The following is a 17,818-nucleotide window of genomic DNA, read 5'->3' as shown; positions in this document are numbered from 1 at the left end:
TGCGGCAGAGTAGATGGGTGTATGTGATACCAGGTAGAGTGTATATGGTGTATATGTATCAACAGCCTTGCTGAAGTCCATAAAGGTGTGTTGTTTTTGTGCTTGTGCTGTCCTAATGTCCTGTTCCAAATGTACAATATGGTCTTAAGTCTGTCTGTTGTTAGTGAAGCCGCTCTGGCCAGGGCTAATAAGGTTATTTACAGACATGTGATGTTTGAGCCTGTTATTTATATTTGATTCAAGAATTTTACATAAGTGAGAGGTTAAAGATATGGGCTGGTAGGAGTCAGGCTCATTTTGGGGTTTCCTGGCTTCAGGACTGGTATCACTTTAACGTGTTTCCAAGATTGAGGTGCCAGATTTCCAGATTTTAGGGTTGTAAGATCAAGTGTTGTATTTCAGTGGGGATTTTGTTTAGTATAATATAGCTGATGTCTAATTCTGTGGCGGATGCTGTATTTTTGTTTTTTAGGGCTGTTTGCAATTCGTGAATGTTGAGTATTTTGTTGATGGGTAGGTGGGAGAGGCCTGGTTATTTAATGAATGTGGGGTGCTGTTTGATGTTGTTTTGGAATTGGGGTGGGTAGTTGGTGGAGCTACTGGTTTTAGCAAAATGGGGAGCAATAACATTGGCGTTTTCTTTATTTGTGGTTAGGTCCTTGAAGTTTGAGAAAACTTTTTTTTAAGTACCTGGTAAGGCTTAAATGTTTTTTCATATTTTCCTGAAATTATGTTTGCCATTTTTTAAGGTATTACACAAAGTTTGCCAGTGGCTTTTTCTTGCTGCCTCAATAAGTTCTTTAGTTTGGTTTCTAAGATTTATAAATAAAGATAATTTTGAACGGTCTCTCTCTGGTTTATTCAGAGCCTTTTTTCTAAGTTTTCTTATTTTATCAATTCAGGGCCGCACCATGGGACTGAGTTATGGGTGGGGGACATGGTGAAGGTTGGGATGCATTTAATAGCTATGTCATATAGTGTAGTAGTGAGGTTTGTGTTGAATGTGTTTATGTTTTTGTCGTGTATGTCTGTTTGATTGCATAGTTTTGTAAATAATTGCCAGTTAGCTTTTTAAAAATTAAATTTCGTTTGCTGGGGCGTGCCTAAAGGGGTGTCAGTTGGGTAGGGTTTGGGATAATAAGGTATATTTAAAGACATTTAATGGGGCAGTGGTCGCTGCCCCCGGTGTCATTACGGGCTTCCCAGCTGGTTTTCGTTTTACATATTTCCTGTGGTTATTGAAATGTCCACTGCTGTAGGGTTGTGGAGATATTACAGCAATATTACAGCTACATGACGGCGGTCTGTAAATAATCGTGTCTGGACCAGACAATCTAGTGATTGACATCATGAGCATCGATCCACGCAATAGGGATCGATGACATGCTTCAAACCAAGTCAGCGAGCCTGACCACCCGATCCCGTTGATCGCCTCTTACGAAAGTTTTCTTTTAGATTACTCGATAAAAATAAGTATTGGACAAATCACGGCACTGAATGAGTCATGAATTAAACAACATTACAGCATATTGACCTCATCAATAACATTGTGGATTTCTTTTTGCACCATGCATCCTAAAGCAAGGTGAAAACGATGGAAATTGGGATATGGAAATTGTGAAATTGTGTTGTGATATGGCTTGAATAGTATTGAATAGCCAAACATATCCGAAAGGACTTGGCTGTTTTGTGCCAATTCATAGGCCGCATAATTCAGAAGTTTGAGTCGTCGCTTTCGTCTCGTGAATACATCACCACATGGTCGACGTTATCAAAAGAAGGCTATAGTGTGTAGGTAAATATCGGTGTAAGGATCCTTAGGCTAGCTGTGAAACATACTCTCCTGTATGGTTGTGTTGTGAGCTAATTCGACGTTGCATGTACTTGACATTCGTTTTAGAACTAGTGTAAGCGGTGTGTTATTCCGAACAATGAAGAAGCATTTACCAAGCTAAGAGTGTTCAAGGGGCATGAAATTAGGCTGGGGCTCTTTTCTAAAGTAGGTTTGATCTAGTTGTTTGTGACATGTGAATACGATGAAACATCTCCAGTGTTGACTGGACCTTGTTGTTTGTGGCATGTGAATAAGATGAAACATATCCTGTGTTGGCTGGACCTTGTTGTTTATGACATGTGAATAAGATGAAACATATCCTGTGTTGACTGGACCTTGTTGTTTGTGGCATGTGAATAAGATGAAACATATCCTGTGTTGGCTGGACCTTGTTGTTTATGACGTGTGAATAAGATGAAACATATCCAGTGTTGGCTGGACCTTGTTGTTTGTGACATGTGAATAAGATGAAACATATCCTGTGTTGGCTGGACCTTGTTGTTTATGACGTGTGAATAAGATGAAACATATCCTGTGTTGGCTGGACCTTGTTGTTTATGACGTGTGAATAAGATGAAACATATCCTGTCTTGGCTGGACCTTGTTGTTTATGACATGTGAATAAGATGAAACATATCCGGTGTTGGCTGGACCTTGTTGTTTGTGACGTGTGAATAAGATGAAACATATCCTGTGTTGGCTGGACCTTGTTGTTTATGACATGTGAATAAGATGAAACATATCCTGTGTTGGCTGGACCTTGTTGTTTATGACATGTGAATAAGATGAAACATATCCCGTGTTGGCTGGACCTTGTTGTTTGTGGCATGTGAATAAGATGAAACATATCCTGTGTTGGCTGGACCTTGTTGTTTGTGGCATGTGAATAAGATGAAACATATCCTGTGTTGGCTGGACCTTGTTGTTTGTGGCACGTGAATAAGATGAAACATATCCTGTGTTGGCTGGACCTTGTTGTTTGTGAAATGTGAATAAGATGAAACATATCCTGTGTTTGCTGGACCTTGTTGTTTGTGACATGTGAATAAGATGAAACATATCCTATGTTGGCTGGACCTTGTTGTTTATGACATGTGAATAAGATGAAACATCTCCAGTATTGACTGGACCTTGTTGTTTATGACATGTGAATAAGATGAAACATATCCGGTGTTGTCTGGACCTTGTTGTTTATGACGTGTGAACAAGATGAAACATATCCTGTGTTGGCTGGACCTTGTTGTTTGTGACATGTGAATAAGATAAAACATATCCTGTGTTTGTGACAATTAGATTAGATTAGAGTAATTTCATATGGATGATACGTTCATCATCATCATCATCATCATCATCATCATCATCAAATGTTATGCCAGACTAAGAAAGTGGCATTTAAAATTAAACTATGACTGCAAATTGATTTAACTCTGTTGCAGTTTTTTTTTTTTTATCGAATCTAAAACCTGCAAGTTTTGAACCAGGCTTCCCGTTTTGAAACCATTACTGTATGAATCCCATCCACTATATAATTATATGACAAACAAAGTCAACATTTGAAAGTATCACTGACTTTGCAAGGACAGCGGGAGGGCAGCTGTCACAAGTGTCAGTATAATGTTAAGTTAGAACTGACCATCATATACCTCAGACACTCCAAACCAGTTGATCCCGTGACATATACGCTACACCCTGCTCGTCGTTAAACCAGTTTGGAGTGAATACGAACTGAAAATGGTAACACGTTATCGCAATGCCAAGTTGATCTCTTTTGTACCTTGAATACATGAATACAACTCTCGTTTCACCTCGTTTGTTCAGAGGTTTGCTCACTAACACACAATGACGTTGTCTCCTATAGGCATTCCGAACGCCATCAGCCTACGCGGCTATCAATAGGCTATCAATAGGAACTTGAGCAAACGTTTTGCAAAATAAGAACAACGATTGCATTGCTGTTATTGCATACGTAGTATTACAACTTCTAATGTCATATTGATATAACTTACAACAAAGAATAAATAACATATCCAGTGCACTGATATTTCGGGGTTCATACTAAGAATACATTTCTGTTATCATTGATTTCATTGATATCTGCTTGACATAGTCATGTCACACATTATCTTGCTCCAGAGCCTGAGGAATCGTACATCCGTCACCCCTAATTGGCTCCTTTAAATTTGGGTATGGATGAACATTCATTCTTCCCAAATACTAGGGGGGCACTTGTGTAAGATTTTGGTGACAATCGTATTCTGTAACCAAAATATAATCCATTTATATGACATATTCTGTAATTTGTTAAATTTGCACAAACCGTTTTGTTAAACGACATGTCATAGACGATAAAAGGAAATAGTAACTTTAAATAGTCAATTCTTCAAGGTATTTTGTTGGGATTTGAGAATCCACCAGTTCAAATATACGACCCATTCCCATCATTTGTTATATAAATACACATAATGAACAATATTAAACTTTTTGACAAACATACAAAGACATTTTAAACTTTTCACGTAAATAATTATCTTCCCTTTACTAGCAGACGACAGATTTGGGAAAGAGTGGTGTAATAACACAAGTCTTTATTTATTTTGTTGCAAAATTAACAATGATCATTTCCAAGCTTTATAAATGTATGGATTGTATTGCTTTGGGTAAATGATTCAAGTAAAACAAAGTATACTCACATAAGTACAGTCACTATTGCGTGTGAACGTTTTGATTTTTCAAAACAGTAACCATTGAAAGGGACCAGTCATTATCTCGAAAAGTATTTTCTGGAACACGTTATCATATTACTTTAAATAATGGAAATATACTCTAAGGACAAAACTAAAAATACTAATTATGTAGAATATCTTTGTTTTGCTTACATTTCTTTTACAACCTGTTTTGGCTTAAATATGACGCAAATCTAACTAAATAGTTACAATACGATTGAATATGCCCATTTATGAAGCTCAAAGTACAATGGCCGTTAAAAGAAATAAAGATAATATTTATTATAAATAATGTATCTTTATTCATGGTTAAATACCTTTCCATATAATTTGTTCAATTGATGTGGTTGTACAAGTCTTACACCAAGGAGCATGTAGCGGCATCATGCACTGTTAACACTGTTTGAAGTGGCGTCAGGCACTGTTAATACTGTTTAAAGCGGGGTCAGACACTGTTAATACTGTTTAAAGCGGCGTCAGGAACTGTTAACACTGTTTGAAGCGGCGTCAGGAACTGTTAACACTGTTTAAAGAGGCGTCAGGCACTGTTAACGTTGTTTAAAGGGGCGTCATGCATAGTTTAACACTGTTACTTACACTCATCTCACATCCAGTACAAGTACACGTTCTTGTTTATCGTGTTCTACACAGAATCAATTTTCGTCACCGTAATTTCGCCTCTTAGATTCTGCAGCATCAGCTGAAAAGTCAGAAATCAAATATAAAACGGCAACGCCAGAGATCAGTCTCGACTACCTGCAGGTCTCGTTATATCAGTGCCCACCCTACCGTTATCTCTGTGTCCACCCTACCGTTATATCTGTGCCCACCCTACCGCTATATCTGTGCCCACCCTACCGTTATCTCTGTGCCCACCCTACCGTTATCTCTGTGCCCACCCTACCGTTATCTCTGTGCCCACCCTACCGTTATCTCTGTGCCCACCCTACCGTTATCTTTGTGCCAACCCTACCGTTATCTCTCTGGCCACCCTACCGTTATCTCTGTGCCCACCCTAGCGTTATCTCAGTGCCCACCCTACCGTTATCTCTGTGCCCACCCTACCGTTATCTTTGTGCCAACCCTACCGTTATCTCTGTGTCCACCCTACCGTTATCTCTGTGCCCACCCTACCGTTATCTCTGTGCCCATCCTACCGTTATTTCTGTGCCCACCCTACCGTTATATCTGTGCCCACCCTACCGTTATCTTTGTGCCCACCCTACCGTTATATCTGTGCCCACCCTACCGTTATCTCTGTGCCCACCCTACCGTTATCTCTGTGCCCACCCTACCGTTATTTATGTGCCCACCCTACCGTTATATCTGTGCCCACCCTACCGTTATCTCTCTGCCCACCCTACCGTTATCTCTGTGTCCACCTTACCGTTATCTCAGTGCCCACCCTACCGTTATCTTTGTGCCAACCCTACCGTTATCTCTGTGCCAACCCTACCGTTATATCTGTGCCCATCCTACTGTTATCTCTGTGCCCACCCTACCGTTATATCTGTGCCAACCCTACCGTTATCTCTCTGCCCACCCTACCGTTATCTCTGTGTCCACCTTACCGTTATCTCAGTGCCCACCCTACCGTTATCTTTGTGCCAACCCTACCGTTATCTCTGTGCCAACCCTACCGTTATATCTGTGCCCATCCTACTGTTATCTCTGTGCCCACCCTACCGTTATATCTGTGCCAACCCTACCGTTATCTCTGTGCCCATCCTACCGTTATCGCTCTGTCCACCCTACCGTTATCTCTGTGCCCATCCTACCGTTATCGCTCTGTCCACCCTACCGTTATCTCTGTGCCCACCCTACCGTTATATCTGTGCCCACCCTACCGTTATCTCTGTACCCATCCTACCGTTATCTCTCTGTCCACCCTACCGTTATCTCTCTGTCCACCCTACCGTTATCTCTCTGTCCACCCTACCGTTATCTCGCTGTCCACCCTACCGTTATCTCGCTGTCCACCCTACCGTTATCTCTGCCTCCGCCTTTTTGCAGTAATAACATGTGAAATATTGATGTCGTTTCTCCAAATGGCCATACTGAAATCTTTACAAGCATTTAAATATATTTAACAAATATCAAGTATAAACTAAACAGTGATAAATAACAAATTATCACTAAGAAACCATTAGTTTATTCCAGTTATATATCTTAATCTTTGTCACACTTACTATTTATCCATATATACGTGTATATTTCCTGCCTTTGCTTATAATGCACTTGTCGTTGTTACTGTAGCAAGTTTCAAATCAGGCTAAAAAATATAACTAAAAGCGGTTTTTCTATCAGATACCTTTTTCCTTTCCTCGACACTCAGGTTTGTCGCAAGGACGTAGCTTAGTTTAGTGAAGGCAGCTTGGGGTGTCATGTCCCCGCCGAGAATAAGTCCACACCGGACCAGGCCCTGCAACGTATTTAGGCACATACGAGTTGGTGTCGTGTTGCTGAGTGACATCTGAACTATTTAATAACCACATTCCTAACTTGATATCATTGTGTGAGTAAGGCATGATTTTAATACAGTCGGAATCGTACAGTCGTAAGATATTTCTTATGCTAATGGAAAGTGTTTTGTCACTTTTGTCAAAGAAATATTGAATCCTTCCATTTCAGAGTTTTCTGATATCTCTGAATGAATCTCAAACTCCCTTTGCCCTCAATCACACCCTCGTCCTATTACCTAACATGTACATAATGGAGTTTATTTGTATTACCCATTACGTTAAGGAAAGTAATTACCTGTAGTGATGTATTTGTCGCCACACCTCCTTTCAGACAGCTTGTGATGTTAACGAACATGCGATCTCCACCTTTCACAAGTTTCTCGAGGGCATCAACCACATCCTCGCTCATGTTGCCTGCTCCATAGGAAAGTAGGACCACTCCCTTCAAATCTCGAACAAAACAAACCACCTACAAAAAATATTTCAAAGGGACTGTAGCTCACCTAGTTACGAAGACAACACTTTCCAATGTCAACAAAAACACCCACTTACCAACACTCACTCTCAGCATTGGTGTTCAATCTTTTCTGTATTAATAATGAGGACCAAAAACCAACATCCTTATGAATTGAACATAAAAAGAAACATACATACCTCAATCTTTCAAAGAAGAGGTTTACAGTGAAATGGAACACATTGAAGAGGGTGGTAAAAAAAAGTCGAATCGAAGTCATATTACATTTTGACAAAATCATGGTGATAAAATATATTTTTTTCAAAACGGTTGATATGACGGCCATATTGAAGAGCGGATTCGAACCGCTTGGAGAAAGTGGGGTGTCATCTTTGGTGGCAACAGTATGTGGCGTTGGTGCAGACGTTTCTTAGGAGAACGAGTGGAGAAGAGTGATGAATGTATATTCTTAGTATTTTCCAATATGGCTGCTGGCAGCAACTCTTGATTACCGATCAAGATGCCTTAAACACACCTGGATCTTCCAATGTTCATGCGTGCTAGGGTATCCAATGAAATGTTCACATAGTGCTCACGCCGTGAATTAGTTCCTCGTGGTTGTGGTCAAAGCCGCCTATGAATTGTGTCGCAATACAATAATGATTTTGACGATTTTGTACTATGGTATCGCGACTGGTTTACGTGGTGAATGCAACATTAATTGCATGCCGAAGTGATGTAGAAGAAATATTGTTGATACCGCTATTTCAATAATATCAGGACGGATATCGTGCACTGTGGTACAAAATCGAGAAGCGCCTTGCTATTCGCATAGTGTCATCACTGCGTGGACTTTGTCTTGCATCCCAAAAGGTGTCATTCGCTGGCCACTTGTTCCATGGCCAGGGGGTGTGCAGGCATTCAGGCAAATAATTGGCACACACGTTTCTTAGCTTTATGACTGCCGTGTTTGAGATACTGACGTAACCGACACATACATATCTCTTCGTTAACGTTTGATGAACTCGATCCTAAAGCCTTGTAGAAGTAACAGAATGTATCTGCATGTCGCTTTATAAGTGCATTAATCTTGGCCGTGACCCCATTTCAGCTCACTTCACAGAATGAATCTCTTGAAAACTACGTACATGTATGCGTTTCTATTTAGGACGAATATATGTAGTCTTTTTGTCCATATCCTATTCCACCGATAACCTGTTCTGCCTTATGTGCATTTCAGTTTTCAGCAGAAATATTTCGAGTCAGGGGAACAATATTCCTATAATGGTGTCTTGTTAGAGGACTGGGGTCGGATCATTCATACCACATGAGAACCGGCAGGTATTACACTTTCTCACATCCTCACATACTGACCATATCTGCTGATATCCCCGGATACAGCATCAGCATACCGACATCCTCCTTGTTGCAGACCGGTAGAACATCCAGTTCCTCGGTGACCGTGTTTCTTCTCACCAGGCTCTCCTTCACTGGAAGGGAGTAGGACGATGGATGGTTGTAGGCTTATCAAGGTGCGAAGCATGTGAGTGACAGAGGGAGTCATAATGACTTATTGCAGATTTGTACATACCTATCCGATGTGATGCAGCAAGCCGGAATCTTTTGCATCAAAAGCACTGGGACCCACCAGGAGAAAAGGGGCCTTTTGGGTGAAAATCACATTTTGACTTCTCATATATTTTAAAACTACAGTATCTTAGTAACACAAAAATACAATTCACAGGATTCGATTTATATGTATTACAGAGATACATAAAACACTTGGACTCATTTTCTGCAAAGTCCCGTTCTCAGACTTATAGCTGTTTATGTAGTAATAATGTCTGATTAATTGAACGTAGACATGATTGGTGAAATGTTTGGAAATACTGTTACATGACGAACTAACGAGAGAAAAGTGAGATATTTTTTACAGTCCGCACACATGGCCGTTTTTTACGGAAGTTGGTGGACGTGAAAAGTGTTCTTCATGACGTCACAGCACAACTGTTTCCTAGCACCTATAAGGTCCCTTTTCTCCTGGTGGGTCACAAATGCAGACTCTGGTTAATGCTGCTGACTATCTGTGATATCAATATTTAGGGTTAGATCCTAGCGAGGGACGTAAACATTAAAGTGTCTTGTCCGTGCTCTATCCAGGTCTGACCACCTCCGTGGTCAAGTGGTAGAGCGCCCGCCCGGAGAGCGGACGGTCCGGGGTTCGATTCCCGACCGCGTCATACCAAAAGACGTTAAAAGATGGTACTTGTTGTAACCCTGTCTGGCGCTCGGCATTAAGGGGCTAAAACAAGGACTGGTCGGCTCGGAATCAGTATACTGTGTCTGAGTGGGGCATTCGTGTTAAACTGCGGCATGGTATCTCAGTGAGCTAGTACAAGCAGCCACACAAACACACACACGTACATGCACGTCGCTATATAAGTGCAATAATCTTGGACGCGACGTTTAACCTCATTTCACCTTCATCTCTATCCAGGTCTGGACACATAGCTAGTGCCCCGTGTGGAACTGATACATTGTCCCAAATTATGGTAATCCTTAAATGAAGGACTGATGCACATATCAATATATACTCGACAAGCAATCTTTGCTGACCATACAACAAGTCCCTAGTAGACAAGCCACTGTCATCAACACGCATGCAATATGTCCAAATAATATATCAGATATACCGTTAATTACACTAAGCTGTATTTCTCAGATAAAGCCTGGCAAAGTCATTCCAGAAATATCCTGAAAGACATTCAGAGGAATTTACAAAATTATGACACGTTGCTTGTCAAAATGGTGCGCTATGCTATCCCATATTTGTTGATCTTAACGGCAGGTTTCCACTCGTCCTTGTTCACTGGCATCCACTTTTGTGGATCGGGTGGTCATGTTTGGCGGATTTTCCGTGATCCATTCATATAATTGTCGTCACTATTTTTCCCTTTACGCCGCATGGAATCTGTTTCGGCAGATACTCGAAACAGATTATTTTCTGGCGTTTTAGATTTTATATAAATAAATGATAACCGGTTATTTTACCATTCAGTATAGGAAGATGGGGATGGAAAAAAGTAGCTCGTCACAACATTGCTGAAATACTGATGATGTGACTGTAAATTTTAGTGAGTGAGTGAGTGAGGATGGTTTTACGCCGCTTTTAGCAACATTCCAGCATTATCACGGCGGGGGACGGCGGCTTGACACATTGTACCCATGCCGGGAATCAAACCCGAGTCTTCGGCGTGACGAGCGAACGCTTTAACCACTAGGCTAGCCGACCGCTTTTAATTTGTTAAATACACAATCGCTCGTCTTTCGAGAGTGAACAAACCTACCCGAGAGGTTCACGTCCAGCGCGTCTTCAGCCATGTCGACAGTCGCTAGGGATGGCATGTTAGGGGAAGCATAGGCTTCGACGTCTACAGAGTCGATCTTGATCGTCCTGTTTGCCCGGAAGGCCGTCTTATTGAAGCATAGCATCACCTGACCGTCCAAACCAAACACCACATGTCATGTCAGCGTTCAATGAAACTGTCACAACTGTACAATCTCAGTACCCGAAATTAGGTATTGCATGTTTACATGCTTGTAATCTCAGTACTAGCAATAGGTTTTTGCATTATACCAACCGACTTATGGTGCCTTTAGGATTAGAATCGCAGACCCTTCTATAAAGTAATCGGTTATTGTTTCGATAACAATTTAACACGAGATCTTTCTACAAATATTTATTATAGTTACGGCTATCGTGGGTCTGCAAACGTTGAGCATTCCTAGGTCTTCGAACCTAACATGTACACGCAATTATATGCAAGTGAAATTGGCAAATACAACCTGTTATTATTTATACCAAGCCATGATGATGTCGGTTCAAAGAGTTGCAGAAAATATAACTCCATCGCTTCAGATTCATACGGTTAAAGTCATAAAACACGTGATCAGTGCATCTCATTTTACATTCTAATTTATCAACTATACAAATACATTTGAATGTTAACTCTTTACCGAGTGAAACAGCTATCTTAGTGTGAGTGAGTTTTGGTTTTACGCCGCTTTTAGCAATATTCCAGCAATATCACGGCGGGAGACACCAGAAATGGGCTTCGAACATTGTACCCATGTCGGGATTCGAACCCGGGTCTTCGGCGTGACGAGCGAACGCTTTAACCACTAGGCTACCCGACCGCCCCAACAGCTATCTTAAGGATGTTAAACACTCCTAAATAAAACAAGCATTTATGCCGCCCGTAGTTGTAGAAAGACGCAGTCTGTTGTCTGTGTGTGGTCATGTCTTACCTCCGGAATGTGTTGAGTCGCCATGATGAGCGAACATAGGAGATTGTTCAAACCGTCTGTTGACGACTCGAATATTGGAATCTGTAAGTTAATACACAGGAGTCATGTTATTGGGTGGTTAATGGTTATAAACATATAGAAGCTCTTCAGATACCTTAAGGGGACATTGGTATGGAATACAGAATTGAGTGAGTGAGTTGGGTTTAGCGCCGCTTTTAACATTATTCGAGTTATATCACGGCGTGTCCTAATGTGGGAGGAAAGCCCGAAGGGATGCAGTTCTTAGACGTTTACCACTTCGGTGAAACCCACGAGCTGACAAACCTTGAAACATAATCGGGGCGAACCGGGATTCGATCCCACGATCATAGGTTTCTGGCGTGAAAAGGGACGCCACTCTGCACAGCGAAGCTCGGCACCTTAGGTGACTGGGCCCCCGGTGCCCCTGGTTATGACAAGAAGAATAGTGGCATCTGTTTGCGATGTTTTGTTTAACGCTTGACTCAGCAGTGTTCCAGTTATGTCGCAGCGGCCAGTGAATAATAAAGCGTCTGTGGCAGTGGTTAATGTGATGGAAAACGTCCCACGTCGTCAAGACACAGTGACACATACAGAAGATTGTGTATAGAAGCTACTGACATGCCATAGAGATGTTATTTTGATGTTATATAGATGATATTCAGATACCATTAACACTACTCAGCGGTCAGAGAGAAACTAATCAGGTGTCATGTAGACGCTATTCATATACCATATAGACGCTATTCAGATGCCATATAGACGCTATTTAGATGCCATATAGACGCTATTCAGATGCCATATAGACGCTATTTAGATGCCATATAGACGCTATTCAGATGCCATATAGACGCTATTCAGATGCCATATAGACGCTATTTAGATGCCATATAGACGCTATTCAGATGCCATATAGACGCTATTCAGATACCATGTAGACGCTATTCAAATGTCACATAGAAGCTATTCAGATACCTTATAGACGCTATTCAGATGCCATATAGACGCTATTCAGATACCATATAGACACTATTCAGATGTCACATAGAAGCTATTCAGATACCTTATAGACGCTATTCAGATACCATATAGACGCTATTCATATACCATATAGATGCTATTTAATTGTTACATAGACGCTATTCAGAAGTCATCCTGCACTTCAAGAATATCAAATGATGTATCTATGATGACAGTGTTCATCTCCATGACACGATGATACACTTCGTTTCCCAATTACGGTGGTTGTGTTAATTAGTAGCATGTGACTCTAGGTTTGAATATTATGACAACCAATTAGATCCAATCATTCTAGTCACGTCATGCAAGATCTACTTTAAACTTGAAAGAGCATGACATGGCCATGACAAGTAGTATGTCATGTGTGGCATATACTTCCATCTTTGGTGGTGGGTTAAACGGTGCCTTGAATCATATTTCATATCACGGCGTGTCAGGACGGGTCAGTTTAATAGGGGAGGAGAAACCGGTATTCATCTGGTTTTACAATGTTGACGACCTCAGTGGCACCGGTGTGCTGCTGACAAGTTCCTAATCGGGACCAATCTTGGATTCGAACCCACCATAAGCGGATGATATAAGATATACATACTGACACTGATCCCCGTGGTCCACTCGGTCGCTGGGGTGTTTGCGCCTACTAGTGTGTGGACATACCCACCTGGGCCCCCGTGAAGACGACCGGCTTATTGAGGTGCTGCAGCATGAAGGACACTGCAGAGCCTGCATACGCCATTGTGTCCGTCCCCGTGATGATGACAAAGCCCGTGTATTCGGCGTAGTGATCCTGAAACATAATCAGATGCATCCCACTGAGCACAAACTAATATGGAAGTCAAGCAGCGACGACGGCGCGGTGGGGTAGCCGCTCACACCGAAGACTCGGGTTCGATTCCCATCATGAGTACAATGTGTGAAGCCCATTTCTGGAGCCCCCCGCCGTAATATTACTGGAGTGTTGCTAAAGGCGGCGTAAAACCATATTCACTCACTCAATCACTAGACGAGAAACCGTTTTGTTGAAAACTGACAATATCAATCGACTCGAACCTGTTATGTGAAGAAAAGCCACAAAACCCTTTCCATAATCATAAGGATTATCTACTTGAAGCACTTAGGTCCACTGCACGATTCCGACTATATCATAATGATGTTTTTTTCTTAATCATTGTCAAATCGTGACGATACCAGGTTTCTCGCAAAGGTGAGTGTATCCTGCCCTACCAGTCGCTTCCGTCACAAACACATGCAAAGACAAGTCAATTGTTCACCCGAAAATATGCTCTCTACATATAAAACCATATCTACCATAAAACCTTTTGAATGCTTCAATGCTTGAATTTTGTAACCCTGATAAATGAGATGTTGCAGCTATTATTCTTCAAACACAGGCAATAGTATTTCCGATCAACAGAAATATTCATCATAAGCCCAGTAGCATATACCTATGCTGAGTCAACTACAAAAGAAATGTTTGGGCCGAGACTTTAAAACTGAGCCCCACTGTGTTGCAAAACGAATATATACTGAACCGCAAAAGAAACGTCAACCCAAGTAACATTGCATGAAAAGTTGTCATTTAAATATCTGGGTAATGTTTGTCAAAGTTTCTAAAATTTAACATTACCTTGTCCGAATCTATAAATGCACGAAGACCATTTCTCGGTTATCTCTTCATGTAAACATATATATTAGTGTTTCCGCGCATTCCCATGTTGCATCAATGCTATGACGGCTTAAAAAGGCATAAGCTTCACACAACGTACCTTGCATGGGGATCGAACCCTTGTTTACAGTGTAACCGTGAAAGTACTGAAATTGTTTTACTTTTATATACGTAGCGATTTCTTGCCAGTGCTTGTGTTCCATGTTGGAGGAAAATAACAGGGTGCCAAAGTCCTCAACGTCGTAGACAATATGCTGAGTCAGCCCATTTATCCTCAGACCTCTGCAACAAAAACACATAACAACTATCGCAACAACACTAACGTCCACAACGTAGGCGACGGTGATGATGTTATTTTAAAGAACGCAAGCCAGTAACACTGTTCCTCATTCCTGATGTGGGTATGACGAAGACGTTATCAGAAAATCAAAAAATCCCACATTTCCTGCATTAATAAAGAATATAAATACAGTAGACTACGGTTATAACGAACTCAAAGGGACTTCTAATTTTAGTTCGTTATAACCGTAGTTCGTTATATGCACATATACAGCATAACTACAGCAAGTAGTCGGGACCAAAAAGTAAGTTCGTTATATCCGTCATTTCGTTATAAGCGTGTTCGTCATAACCGTAGTTTACTGTACATATATTACCTCAAATGTAATTACGGAGTCAATACCCTCAATGACAAATACAATATGGGTTATTTATAGTTATTCCGATAATAACTTTTCCTCACTGTATTATATAAGATAGCAACGCGGTAAATGACAAAGAACAATGAAGGACAAATCGTTATTTATTTCTAAATAAAACGTTGTTCTATCATAACGCCATTTCTGGAGATTCGACCATACGCTTCGCAACTTGATGACGTCGTAAATTGGGAAGTGTCTTGTGAGTTTTTCCTTATAGATGTAACTGATGAAATAAGCTGCAGAAATATCGCATCCAAAAGTAGGAGAGATAATTATAACAATCAATATGTGGAGAAAAGGTCCAGAAAATACCAAACGTAACCACCCCCTGTTCATAAAATGGTTTTGTCCGACAATGTATTCAGGGAGTCATGATTATGTTAATACGGGTAAATATTTTAAACCTAGTACATTATAGAAACATCCTTTAAGTTGGTTGTACAAAATGATATCTCACCTGAGAAATAAACGACTCGTCGTAATTGTTTATCGTACAATAACACACTGCAGGGAGAATTAACCCTTATTCATCCCTACAGTGTATTATTGCACGGCACGATCAACAACTCTCACTTGTCGTTTATTACTTCGCTATACCTACGGCGTGACGAGTCGCCTGACTTCTTTATCCGTTTCGTGGTACGAGTCCCTGTTGTCATGGAGATAAGGATTCCGCCTAAGTGTTGTCAGTATTCTCCCAAGGGCTGCAGGGTCAAAGGTATCTGTCGGGAAACAATGAGGAATAACAAGGAACTGACAATCTCAATTATCATGAGGGTGGGTTCGACGAATTCCAGGTTTTTGTTCAAATTGTTCACCTGTCTAATTGGATTTGCATTCGGCCAGTCTGATGTACAGAAAACTGACCGTCATCTTGTGGGATGCGGCCCACCTTAAGTCTGTCGGCATGTTTGCGTGCGATGCGAACACGCTGGTTCGTGTCAAAATGAGTTACGTCCAACACAAATCCTACGGATTCAAATGCTTCAAGTTTTTACATTGGCGAGACAGGGGATGCAGCAACGTACATATGTATTCAGATTCATTAACAGTAAACAGCGTGGGTGCACGCATGCAAAAACGCTGTGATATGACTGAAATAATGTTCAACGCAGAGTTAAACCAAACTCACTCACTCACTCGGACAGACAGCTACTACCGCACAATGCGTGGCTGTTGTTTTCTCCTTTCTTGTGATGAGGGTACATGTGTGGCCCGCGTATGTATTGTCACGAGTCCTTTCACTGACAAAACGCAAGAACCAGCACAGGGACAGACAAACAGCAGGATTCGTGTCTCTGCATGTGGCATATCAATGTGTCACGTCCGTTACCATCCAAAGGGAAGGATAGTTTAACGAAGGAGATCACTGCAGATGATAATTTCTCCATGACACACATAGTGTACAATGTACGAATAGTGGGTACGTAATTTCTAACGAGTCAGTTAGGGAGTGAATGCTATTTTACGCAGCATTCAGTATCTGTTACAACACCATGGTCCCTGTTAACAAACGTGGCTGGGCCCAAACCAGTGCCTCACAGCATTAGCACAATCCACACCGTCGGGCACAATGACACGCAATCAGACCTGACATCCGATCGTCATTGTTGACATCTTTATTAAACACGACTCGTGGTACAAGCTCGGTACGCTGGGGGCCATTACATCTCCGGAATCTTCACGGGTGTAACACATATCCTCAGTATTGTGAGTGAGTGAGTGAGTGAGTGAGGTTTTACGCCGCTTTTAGCAATATTCCAGCAACATCACGGCGGGGGACACCAGAAATAGGCTTCACACATTGTACCCATGTCGGGAATCGAACCCGGGTCTTCGGCGTGACGAGCGAACGCTTCAACCACTAGGCTACCCGACCGCCCCCTCAGTATTGTGTGATTATCACAAAAACTAAGAGATGCAAAGGTAGCAATATACATTCAGATGCCACATCACCTAGGTTTAGGCGATCTGACAAAATGAAAACAATGATTTGTTGAATTACACAAAGCAATTACTTCAAGCACGGTTTGGTGGTCATGAAGCCGGAAAATGTCCTCTATATGGAGATAAAACGATGCCCAACCTTCGTTTGTGTATTCCATGCCAAATGTTCCTCCAGTGTAGAGGACCAGCACTCGGGATGTCGCCATCGTCTCGACAAGTGAACGGACAATGTGGCTTCAAGTAGACCTGCTCTGGAATATGTGATAGTATAGTGCCACGACACTGTGGCTCACCTGAATAAGTAGATCTAGTCAGCAGTGCTGAATATCAAAAGACACCATTCTTAACAAAGCGTCTGTCAGCATTGAAATTGAGCATTAGACGTTCTACAAACGTCTAAGAGTAGCTCTGCTTTGAAAAAATGGCATAACGAATACTCAAAAGTTGCTAAGGATCTCAACGTTAACAGGTAACACGTCAAATTGTGTGCTTCAGTTACTGTTGAAATAGTCATAGACAATATTGCATTAAAACATGTTTAATGAACAAAAGTCCATTGTAATACCACACAATGACAACAAACAACATGTGATCAATACTCTGTTAGATCATCTGTCAAAAACTTGTATCTGAACAAAACTGATCATGATCATTATCAAATAATCATGAACAAATATTTGTTTCC

The 17,818-nt window shown here is 41.3% G+C and overlaps 1 protein-coding gene across 7 annotated transcripts; it reads right to left on the bottom strand.

Annotated features, from left to right (window-relative positions):
• Positions 1-3,787: 3,787 nt before the first annotated feature.
• Positions 3,788-17,435, bottom strand: LOC124143233 (60 kDa lysophospholipase-like). Of its 7 annotated transcripts, XR_007218747.1 has the most exons (11): positions 17,273-17,434; positions 15,788-15,908; positions 14,647-14,767; positions 13,481-13,606; positions 11,782-11,862; positions 10,821-10,968; positions 8,848-8,963; positions 7,315-7,488; positions 6,869-6,979; positions 4,525-5,257; positions 3,788-4,089 (listed from the first exon to the last, which is right to left on the bottom strand). XR_007218747.1 is itself a non-coding variant. In XM_048386236.1 (10 exons), the coding sequence occupies exons 1-10, from the start codon at positions 17,337-17,339 to the stop codon at positions 5,201-5,203; spliced, it is 1,122 nt and encodes a 373-aa protein (XP_048242193.1). In that variant the 5' UTR covers positions 17,340-17,435; the 3' UTR covers positions 5,155-5,200. The 7 variants fall into 7 exon arrangements, 6 of the variants coding, with proteins under 6 accessions (XP_048242193.1, XP_048242194.1, XP_048242190.1 ...); XM_048386236.1 differs by lacking the exon at positions 3,788-4,089 and having other exon boundaries at positions 5,155-5,257; positions 17,273-17,435; XM_048386237.1 differs by lacking the exon at positions 3,788-4,089 and having other exon boundaries at positions 5,155-5,257; positions 15,784-15,908; positions 17,273-17,428.
• Between the last annotated feature and the right edge of the window lie 383 nt (positions 17,436-17,818).

Source organism: Haliotis rufescens, unplaced genomic scaffold (genome assembly GCF_023055435.1).
Source record: "Haliotis rufescens isolate VD_foot unplaced genomic scaffold, xgHalRufe1.0.p SCAF_6, whole genome shotgun sequence".
Classification (NCBI taxonomy): Eukaryota; Metazoa; Mollusca; class Gastropoda; order Lepetellida; family Haliotidae; genus Haliotis; species Haliotis rufescens.
The sequence above is the reverse complement of the archived record's forward strand: the minus strand, read 5'-3'. Positions and strand labels throughout refer to the sequence as shown.

Coding starts and splice junctions, on each gene's coding strand:
- LOC124143233 (XM_048386236.1), bottom strand. CDS start 17,339: ATGGCGACATCCCGAGTGCTGGTCCTCTACACTGGAGGAACATTTGGC. Junction 15,909..17,272: donor CATGGAATACACAAACGAAG/GTTGGGCATCGT, acceptor GTTTCCCGACAG/ATACCTTTGACCCTGCAGCC. Junction 6,980..7,314: donor CGACAAATACATCACTACAG/GTAATTACTTTC, acceptor AATACGTTGCAG/GGCCTGGTCCGGTGTGGACT.